Here is an 11,527-nt window from a genome sequence, read left to right as displayed (position 1 = left end):
TGGAAATCAATTTGCATAAATGAAGGTATTTTACGATTAAACCTTCACTTAGTGAAAACATGTTAAAGTTAATCGAAATTGCATGGTAGACTAAGCTTTGAACCAAATTTTCCATTTGATTAATCGAACACATCTCACACAATGATTTCAACATCGGTCAATGCATAGTATTTAGGGACACTATTATGGCAATGTGTCTATGTCCTCTTTTCATGAGTGCTGTCAGAGCCAAGCCCTTGAGCTCCTAGAAGCGGCCACACTTCCACTCGCATAGGTAGATCCCATCAAGAGTGTTTTCGTAATTATAACACTCTAACATATTTATGTTATGGGTTTATTAAGAGCATATTACTCATCCTTCCCTTATCATTACGGGTACCTAGCACTTTAATCTTAGGATGGATTTATTTATAGTGCTAACAGTCACATACTAATGATGTACTTTGTCTCATTGAACTCAAGACTTGATGTTATACTAAGCGTTGAGTCGAGTTTCCATCATGGGTGACTCTAATTAATGGGCTTGAGTCCCATCTCTTTTAAGGTCTTTTTTACTGCATCTCTAGCAAGACTTTTTGTTAAAAGATCCGTCAAATTTTCACTTGACCTCACATAATTAATAGTGATCATTCCATCCGAGATTAATTATCGGACATAACTATGTCTTAATCCAATGTGTTTAGACTTTTCATTAAATACTTAGCTATATGCCTTTGCTAGAGTAGCCTCACTATCACAACGGATAGAAATAAGTGAAATTGGCTTAGGCGATAAAGATACATCATAAAGCAAATTTCTTAACCATTTTGCTTTTTTAGATGCAGCGGCTAATGCAATAAATTCTGCTGCCATGGTGGAATCAGTAACACATGTTTGTTTCTTGGAACCCCAAGAAATGGCTCTTCCATCAAGAATGAAGATCCATCCACCAGTAGATGCATGATCTTTCAAACTTGTAATCCAACTAGCATCCAAATACCCTTCTAAAACTGGAGGATATCCATTATAACACAATCCATAGTTAATAGTTTTCTTTAAGTACCTAAGTGCTCTATTCAAAGCTTGCCAATGCAAACTACTTGGATTACTTGTGTACCTACTTAATTTCCCAACAGTATATGCAATATATGGTTTTGTTCAAGTCATTATGTACATAAGACAACAAATTAGAATTGCACATTTTAATTGATCAATTTTCCTACCAACATTATATACTAATTTTATTTGAGGATCCATGGGTGTAGATGTTGGTATACAATTGAAAAGATCAAACTTTTTAAGCACCTTTTCAATGTAATGTGATTGTGATAAAGCTATAGTGTTTTCATCTCAGGTTATTTTAATCCCAAGAATAACATCTGCTACACCCATATCCTTCATAGCGAAGTTGTTTGACAAGAATTTCTTTGTGTTTTCTATTTGTTCCAAATCCGTGCAAAAAATGAGCATGTCATCTACATAAAAGCAAATCATGTCACCTTTTCCATTTTCAAATTTGCTATATATGCACTTATCAGATTCATTTATTTTATAGCCATTAGCTAAAACAACCTTGTCAAACTTTTGGTGCCATTGTTTTGGTGCTTGTTTAAGTCCAAATAAAGATTTAACAAGCTTACATACCTTATGCTCTTGTCCTGGAACAACAAATCCTTCCGGTTGCTCCATGTACACTTCCTCTTCTAATTCACCATTTAAAAATGCAGTTTTAACATCTATTTGGTGAACAACCAAATTATATATAGAGGTAAGTGATGTTAAGAGTCTAATTGTAGCAATTCTTGCTACTAGAGCATAGGTATCAAAGTAATAAATACATTATTTTTCTGTAAAACCTTTGGCTACCAACCTTGCTTTAAATTTATCAATGGTTCCATTGACCTTCATTTTCTTTTTGAAGATCCATTTACAACCTATTGGTTTGGAACCTGGTGGAAGATCAACTAAGATCCAAGTTTGATTTCCCATTATTGAATCCATCTCATCATTTATTGCTTCTTTCCAAAAAACAGAGTCTTGAGATTTCATTGCCTCTTCAAATGTAATAGGATCAGATTTCGTATTATAACAATAAGGTATCTTATTGCATATACTTTCACCTTTTTCTTCTACAAGAAAATAATAAAATCTGGTCCAAAATCTTTAACCTTTTTAATCCTCTTACTTCTTCTTAATTCTTGACAAGATTCATCATTATTATTAATTTGTTCCAATGGAATCTCATTCACATTTGAAGAATGAATCAATTGTTGTGGTTGTAATTGTCTTGATATAGAATTAAATCTATTTTCACCAAAAATAGCATCTCTTGATTCAATAACAGTATTAATTGAAATTGAATCATTTGGTTAAATTACCATAAACCTATATGCCTTTCTATTATGTGCATAACCTATAAATATGCATTCAATTCCTCTTTCACCTAACTTTTTACGTTTAGGTGTTGGAATTTTGACAATAGCTCTACAACCCCAAGCCTTCAAATAATTAAGGTTTGGTTTCTTTTTCTTCCATTGTTCATAGGGGTTATTTTAGTTTCCTTATTAGGAACTCTATTCAATATATGACAAGTTGTTAGAACAGCTTCTACCCACAAACCTTGTCCAAGACCTGAATATGATAACATTGAATTTACCATTTCAGTCAAGACTATATTTTTCCTTTAAGCTACACCCTTTTGTTGTGCTATGTACGGGCCTGAACCTTGATGGACAATTCTAGTGGATTCAAAATAACTTGGATTATAGTATTCTCCACCTCTATCCGATCTTAAGTGATAACACTCTAGAATAACGTATTTTTATGTATTAATTATGTATTTATTCTGAGTATGATCCTGCTAATTTGAGCTATTTATGATCTTTTATCTCATAGGGACTAAATTTGAGGCAAAAGCAAAATTAAAGGCCAAAAGCGTGAATTTAGAGATAAAATGGGCCAATGTGAGACACAAGGAAAAGTTGGTGCCAAAAGTGCAAGCATGGAGAACACAAGGGTTGAAATGCAAAAAGAAGAGATTTTATTCTATTAAACTCTATTTTAATTATATTAGGATAATTAACATTGAGATAATTATTAAGAATTATTTTTAGGAATTTATTTTATTTATCTTTATTTATCTTTTAGGAATTTAAGTAGGATTAGACTATCTACCCTGGCACTATAAATAGGGGGTGAAGTGACTCAAAAGAGAGGAATCCATCTTTTTCTGTAAACACTCTCTCCCCAAAAGTCTAGGCTTTTATTCTTCTCATATTTCATTTCAATAAAATCTCTATTTTTATTATATTTATTTTATTTCCACCACAACCATGAGCCACTAAACCGATCTAGCCGAAGGTTGTTGATATTCCCCAAAAAGGGTTCTCGAGGCTTAGAATCCATACTTAGCCTTCTCAACGAGTATTCGTCATTTCTCCACACTACGGGGCTGACGCTTCCGTCTATGTCCCTTAAGAAGTAAACTTTTCAACGTATGCAAAGGCGGCCGCTTTGTATGTTTTGGGAAGGTTGCACAGTCGGTTCGTTAGCTTACTGCGTCAGAGGTTTGCGAGCCCAAGAGACAAAATGGCGTGAGATTCGCCATTGAGAAGCGTTGATCTAGCATAAGACGATCCCACAGAAGCGATTGTTGGCTACAGTTAGGTTCCACCAAATCGTAAGTCTAAATCCTTGGAGCTGGTGGTCATAGGCGTCCTCTTCCACTATAACTGGCTTATTCGGTTTGAGAAGGATCATCTAAAAGCTAAGGATTGAACCCAAGGCGGAACGAGACAACTAGAGGCTGGAATCTCCTATAAGAATTTTCTTTCTCTCAACTTTATTTTTAATTTCTCGAATTTTTTATTCAATATTCTTAATTCTATTTTTATTTTATTTTTCGTTTTCAGATCCAAATCTTTAATTCTATTATTTTCTTATTTTTTTCCAGGAACACAGGTTTTCTAGGGCAAGATTCTGCCTGGAATTTCACGGAACAAGATATTGTGCAAATCTAGTCCCTGAGGATTTGACCCTACTTCCCTTTTACTATTCTTTTTCATTATTTATTAGGAATAGGATATTTTTGGTGCTTTCAACGACCGCATCATTAAGCATTTGATAAATGATTCACACTGAAGTTCAACTTTAGATTTATAAACTTTAAATTTATCAAGCGTTTCATCCTTTGAATGTAATAAATATACATAACAATATCTAGAACAATCATCAATAAAAGTAACAAAATATTCCTTTCCACCTAATGTAGGAATTTTATGCATGTCACATAAATCACTATGTATCAAATCAAGCAATTTTGTTTTCATTTTAACCTTAGGGAAAAGTTTTCTTGTAATTTTAGTCAACATACATGCCTTGCATTTTTCAATATTATTATTAAAAACAAGAATTAAATCTAACTTATACATGTCATTCAATTTTCTATAATTCAAATGACCTAATCTATAATGCAACAAACAAAAAGATTCAACCATATAAGCAGAAATAATATTTTTATTCTTATTAATAATATTGAGTTTGAACATACTCTCATACATATAGCCTTTCCCCACAAAAATTCATCCCTTAGACAAAATAAACTTATCTACCTCAAAAACAAGTTTGAAACCAAACTTATTCAACAGACTTCCAGACACTAAATTCTTCTTAACTTCTGGTACATAATATACATCATTTAAGGTTAAAACCTTTCTAGAAGTGAATTGTAGTTCAACAGACCCTTTGCCTTTGATTGATGTGATAGAAGAATTTCCCATGTACAAGACATTGTCATTTTCACATTGTGTGAACTTTGTGAACATGTTTTTGTCTTTGCACACATGTTTAGTTGCTCTGGTATCAATCCACCATGTATTATCATCTTGTGCCGTATTAATTTCTGATATCATTGCAACGAACTTTTTTTTATTATCAGCCTTAGAAGATGATTTATTCTTTAAAAGTCGACATTCATTCTTAAAATATCCCAGCTTTCCACAATAATAGCATGAGCCCTTTTGTTTCTTTTTGAACTTAAGTGCTCTATCAATCTGTTTGAATTTTCTCTTGAATGGTTTAGTAGTCTGTTTGAACTTTGGCATTTTCAGAATTTAGGTTCTGATCTTGTTTTCGATATTCTTCTTCAATACGAAGATGATTTGCCAAAGCCTCAAGAGATATTTCCTCTTTCTTATATTTTAGACTTCTTTTAAAGTCTTTTCAAGATGGAAGAAGTTTGTCTATTATGGAGGATATAACAATCATTTCATCCATTTTCATATCATATTTCTTGAATTGATTCAACATCTTTTCAATATCACAGAATTGTTCCATAACAGAACAACCATAAACCATTTGATAATTATTGAAATGACTGATAAGAAATTTCTTACTTGTAACATCTTCGGTTATGTATCTTGTCTCCAATTTGTCTCATAATTCTTTAGCGGTGACCTCGTTTTGGTAGGTGTCAAACAAACCATTAGATAAACCATTCAATATGTGGCCCATGCACATGTAATCAACATTGTCCCATTTTTGTCTTTCTCGGGTTGCAGCAACAGATTCGTTATCATTCTCTTTAGGTCTTGGAGTATTCAAAACATAAGCAATCTTCAAAGTTGATAATAAGAAGTGCATCTTTTTCTGCCATCGTCGAAAATTGCCACCATCAATCGATCAAGTTTGACCAAGTTGGAAGCCAACTTCCTTAGTGTTCCACTTTCATGTGTTGTGGTAGTCATCATGAATTATATAACCTTAAAATTGTTAGTACAAATCTCCGGTGAAGAAAATCTTGAACACATGAACGAAACTCAAATAGAAAAAAAAAAAGAAATAGGACAAGGCTCCAAGGCGTGTATCAAGTCACTATCTTTAAGGTTATATTTGCCCCCACCTATTTTCGGTGTGCAAATGAGTTTAAAGCAAATTAACCTCGAGGATACAATGAAGCCAATGACTATTTGTGTTTTGCACTAACGAGAATAGCCTACTACACACTGAGCAATGTATGACAAGAAACTCAATTTTTATAAAGGATTTCTGCGGTAATACTTTATAAAATAATCTAATAATTTAGAAAATGAAGGAATGAAAGAAAGAATATTAGAATTTGTTGGTGTGTTTTCCAAATGAAATCACATTCTTATTTATAAGAATTTTCATGTCTCTTCATAGAGACATATTTCATCAATACGTGTCTTTCTGAATAATAATGTCTTTAAAATAAAACATAATTATTCATTTAATATTATAACTATTCAAATAATATTATTTAAATAGTTATAATTCTTTTTTAGAAAATCAAATAATATAACTTTTGATTAATTACACTCATTCATTTATAGTTATTGAAACACTATAAATATTTGAAAATGTTCCGACGGGATAAAATTCTATGATTATGTTATACGACACCAGCAAAGGGTTCCAAAGCTTGAAGCTGTAAAAATGTTGGATTCTCTTCCTAGGGCTAGTCAGTTGAAAACTGTTGACGTGAATGCCATTATTTTGCTAACATATACTTACTAATCTCTTTGTTTACTTTTTCAGTATCGTTCCTTACATAATCATTGGGATCTCTTGAACAGTATAATTTGGAGGTTGGCATACGAATATTATTAAAAATTCTATTTCTTAACTCATTGTTATATAATATTGTATTTAACATTATAACTCAATATTATACAATATTGCATTTAACATGGCATATAAAGTTGTAAATAATAAAGACACAAAGTGACATTTTCATACATAAAACATAAATTTATGCATCATACAACCATTCAAAAGCATCGCAGGAGTTATAAAATGCTCGAAAAACTCATCAGGCGTGCGAAAAGCAAAATCTGAGCTAATGCTATGGCCCACCGTGGCTTTGGGGCGAATTTGCGTACTTATATAGAAGGTTGCGGCATGGCCACTAAATTTGCTACTGCCTTAGAAGGTGGCGGCCTTGCGCCATGGTTTGGCCACTGTAACTGAAAATCTTCTTTTCTAGGACGAATTTTTACAATTTTTTTGATTATCCAATGCCAGCTGAAAATACATAATAATGTTAAAAATTCATCAAATATCATATCAATCGTTAAAAAATCAACCTAAAATATAATATTATGCATAAGATCAAGATAAATATTCCCTAGTAAAAAGTACAAAGAACCCTAAGCATATTTTTATTTCAATAATAAAATTACATTATTTGCAATTCGTTGGAAATTAAACAACATGCACTTTGATACTAAATGTAAGATCCAAATAAAAATAATAATTATAAATTCCGAAACAATATAAAAGTTGAAAATCAAACACTAATATCTCAACAATATTTCCAAAATCAAAAAAAATCATATGCGGAGATGATAAAATAACAATGATTTAACGTCTAACCATAATACTTTGATGGAATTGGGACGCACTTTATGAGTAAACTTTTGCTAGATGAAGAACCACGTACAAGTCCAGTTTTCCAATGATCCCCCTGCTAGAATATGGCGTATTTTAATAGATGATGTTGAGTCGTGACCATTGTAGATGTGACTTCCTTTGTTTATAAAAAAATACTACCTTTAGTTTATTAGAGCGATAAAAGAGTATAATAGAATAAATTAGTTGAATTCAAAATCGCCGAGATTTTAATATTTTTTTGTAAATGCTTATGTTTAAGTTTGAGTTTTATTATGTTTAGGTTTTAATATTATATATGTGAGTCATCTGATTATATTTCGATTCTTCATCTATTTATGTTTTGTATTTATTTGATTTTATTTTGTAATTATTTGAATATATATTTGTATTTTTAAATTTTGAAAAATAATAACTATAAATATTAGAAAAACCCTAAAAATAAATTGCCATTTACATGAACTTGTTAACCTAATCTTTAGTATTGTTTAAGCAAGTTGGATGTGGCAGATCTCGTAAGAGGATTAAAAGAAATGTCATATTTTAGAGAGAAAGAGACGAATTAATAAAATATTTACAAGAGAGTATGCAGTGACAAAAGACTTGATCATGTGGATTATCTAAGTTTGGTTTGCTAATAAATGCAGGATACCAGAACCTATTTAAAATTGCACATAATTTAATATTGCAGGCAGAAGCCGCCTCTGGGTGCTTGGCTGCTAATAATGCTAAAATCTCCCTGAGGACTCTGCTGTTTTGGTGCGTGGAAAATACGCGTCAACGGTAACACCCATGAAGCTGCCTTCCTCTACGCTAATTCGGCTTACGTAGGGTAAGTATGTCTCATAATATTGTTCAACTGTGTTGAAGTTTCAGGGCAATTATAATTTCATGGGAGTTAATGTTTTTATCTGATGTGGATCACTTCTACGCACATGTAATCATGCAAACTTCATTCATTTTCGACTAAGAAAATTTGGTAAAAACAAAAAGGAAATTAAAAATATATACATACCATACCAATGCGAGCTATTATTGTGTCTGAAAAACTCTTGCCCAGTGCAATTCTTTTTAATAAAGTTATCGTGGGATATATACGTATGCTACATATATTCCTTCTGTAATGTCTTGGATAATACGGAAAACATTGCTCTTCTCCCTGTTGCTTTACCTATGCTCTATTTTTATCAAGCTTAAATAAATAATGACCATAGCTTGTAATTAAAAGCATATATGAAACATAATCAATGCACAAAACCGTTGTTGGTTTCTCACCTACACGAGCGACAGTAAATTTAATGTTGGCCCCTTATAAGACTTCATGTGCAAGAATTTAAAAGAGAAGAAAAAGAATTCATGTGCAAGAAGTTAAAATGATTGAATAGCCGCCCACGTACCAGTCCTTAGTTTCCGTTTTCAGATAATGAAGGTAAGATGCTCTACCACCTTAAATTGACAAGTCAAGCACATGATGAGATAAAAATCTCAGTTCATTAGGTGTAGTGTAAGTCTTGAGTTCGGATCCTTATATTTGCTACCTTTTTTCTTATCCAGCCGATCTAAACTAACAGTAAAAAAATATCAACCTATGGTTCACCATCACTCCCACTCTATATAAATGTGCATCCTTCCATTCGTGCTTCATCCCACATCGACAAAATCAAATAAAAAATGAGCTTTCTTCGGCCCTTGTCAGTTTTTATTTTGTTCTTATCCTATGTAGTCATAGGATCAGCTGAGCAGTGTGGAAGGCAAGCAGGCGGTGCTCTTTGCCCCGGTGGTCTATGTTGTAGCCAATTTGGTTGGTGTGGCAGTACTGCTAACTACTGCACAGTTCCTGGTTGCCAAAGTCAGTGCAGCGGTAGTGGCCCTGCCCCTGGGCCTGGTGGGCTAACCAATCTTATATCAAGAGAGAAGTTTGATCGGATGCTTTTGCATAGGAACGATGGGGGTTGTCCTGCCCGTGGCTTCTATACCTATGATGCTTTCATTGCTGCTGCAAGTTCTTTTCCTGCCTTCGCTACAACTGGTGACCAAGCTACTCGGAAGAGGGAAATAGCTGCCTTCTTAGCCCAAACTTCCCATGAAACTACTGGTTAGTCCATTTCGAAACTAGATACACAATGTTCATCATCTTTTCAACATGACTTTTGCAGACAATCTCAGAAAACATTATCGATTTAACAAATTAAATTTGATGATTGATGCATTGCTGCAGGTGGGGCAGGGTGGGCTGCACCGGATGGTCATTATGCATGGGGATACTGTTACAATAGGGAATTGAACCCTTCCCCTTACTGCGCTTGGAATCCGAACTACCCTTGTGCTCCTGGTAAACAATATTTTGGCCGGGGTCCCATGCAACTTACTTGGTAACTGCATCCTCTTTCACTATTCGCTTCTTCTCTTGAAATGCTATATTTATGGTAAGATGTTGACATTGTCATAACTAATCAACTTTGGTGTTTCAGGAACTACAACTACGGGCAATGTGGAAGGTCCATAGGGGTGGACTTGTTAAACAACCCAGACCTGCTATCAAGTGATCCCACAATTTCCTTCAAGTCTGCGTTTTGGTTTTGGATGACTCCGCAATCACCGAAGCCATCTTGCCACGATGTGGTCGTCGGAGCATGGTCACCCTCTGGTAGTGATCAGGCAGCGGGACGGGTTCCAGGGTATGGTGTGATCACAAATATTATCAACGGAGGCCTTGAATGCGGTAAGGGTTGGGATGCAAAGGTAGAAGACCGCGTTGGGTTCTATAAGAGGTACTGTGACATGCTAGGAGTTGGCTATGGTAACAATCTTGACTGCTACAACCAAAGGCCTTTCGGGAATGGAGTCTTAGTGGACTCAATGTAGCTTTTTGTCTCTAATGAAATCAGTAAACGTGCAAATAAAGATGTTTGACCTTCTTCTGTATGCATCACAACAGTGAACTGATCCAGCTTTGTTGGGTTTGCTATGACACTGTTCCTTTATTTTGTCTTTGATGATTTGTGAGAGAATAATAAAATGGGTGCTTTCTTTTCCTTTTTCCGTTTTTCTTCTAATATACTTCACCATGCATGTTTAAATTCCTGAGACAACATTCTACAACATCAAACTCTGTGATTATGTTATATGATACCAGGAAAGGGTTCCAATGCTTGAAGCTGTAAAAACGTTGGCTTATCTTCTTAGGCTAGTCAGTTAAATCTCCGGGAGCTAATTAATACTAAGATATAGCACTAAATAACTAAAGCTTATAAACAATATCGAAATCTAGATTAATCGTTGCATTGTAAGCTTCTAACCTAAGATCCAATTAAGTCAAGAACCAAGTTATTTGATTTAAGTTATTTTAATGATAATTAAATCATATTCATTCTCTTACTTGATATACCTACCAAATTAAAGGTTTCACGCACATTAAAACACTAGAAAGTGTATTGCCTTCATTATTAAGGGATTGTGTAAGATCAAGAAAATAAAATCAATATTTTACTGTGTTCTTCTTTATGACATCCAAAAATCTTACGTATTTTCCTTAAAATAAAGATCTTATGTATTATTATTATTATTATTATTATTATTATTTATGCCATATTAGGTATTGGTTTGCATAATCTAGAGAGCTAGAACTTTTAACATGTGGCATTAAGTTTGGATTAAAGAATATATGATTTTTGTATGATTTATTATGATAATTGGCTATTTTTCTCTTTTTATTTATTTATTTATTTATCACATAATGTTTAAGAGAAGATAATTGTTTGATGGAATTTATTGACTTTGGTTGTTCAAGCTTTCACTAAATTGAACCAATAAACTCATCCCTCCCTTGCTTTTTTAATAGTTGCCACTTTAATTGCAAACTCCTCGGGCGATGAACGTAGCCTCTTTGAAACTAGGATCCTGGAAACATTCTTTGCCAGGAGCAGAATTATATCACACAAATTCTAGCATAAAATTCAGAAATTGATTCGCTTTTACAAATATTCTTAATATTTCAAACCAAGTAATCAACATTTGAACTTTAGACATTTTAACTCTAGATGTTTCTTTATGGATAGTTTTCAAAATATTCCAAGCTTATTATGCTGAGACATATTTAGAACTTCTTCTAAACTCTAGTCAATCTACACCATTAAATATA

The 11,527-nt window shown here is 33.3% G+C and overlaps 1 protein-coding gene across 1 annotated transcript; it reads left to right on the top strand.

Moving 5' to 3' along the window:
• The first annotated feature begins 8,873 nt into the window (after positions 1–8,873).
• Positions 8,874–10,421, top strand: LOC107921281 (endochitinase 2-like). The gene is made up of 3 exons (XM_016851152.2): positions 8,874–9,481; positions 9,605–9,758; positions 9,858–10,421. The coding sequence occupies exons 1-3, from the start codon at positions 9,058–9,060 to the stop codon at positions 10,249–10,251; spliced, it is 972 nt and encodes a 323-aa protein (XP_016706641.1). The 5' UTR covers positions 8,874–9,057; the 3' UTR covers positions 10,252–10,421.
• Positions 10,422–11,527: the final 1,106 nt, after the last annotated feature.

This window comes from Gossypium hirsutum, chromosome D01, assembly GCF_007990345.1.
Source record: "Gossypium hirsutum isolate 1008001.06 chromosome D01, Gossypium_hirsutum_v2.1, whole genome shotgun sequence".
Taxonomy (NCBI): Eukaryota; Viridiplantae; Streptophyta; class Magnoliopsida; order Malvales; family Malvaceae; genus Gossypium; species Gossypium hirsutum.
This window is presented reverse-complemented; position numbering and strand designations above follow the sequence as displayed.

What these genes read in the sequence shown, in the direction of transcription:
- LOC107921281 (XM_016851152.2), top strand. Translation starts at nt 9,058, where the DNA reads ATGAGCTTTCTTCGGCCCTTGTCAGTTTTTATTTTGTTCTTATCCTAT. An exon ending in AACTTCCCATGAAACTACTG is followed by an intron (nt 9,482 to 9,604) that starts GTTAGTCCATTT and finishes GCATTGCTGCAG; the next exon opens with GTGGGGCAGGGTGGGCTGCA. An exon ending in GGTCCCATGCAACTTACTTG is followed by an intron (nt 9,759 to 9,857) that starts GTAACTGCATCC and finishes TTGGTGTTTCAG; the next exon opens with GAACTACAACTACGGGCAAT.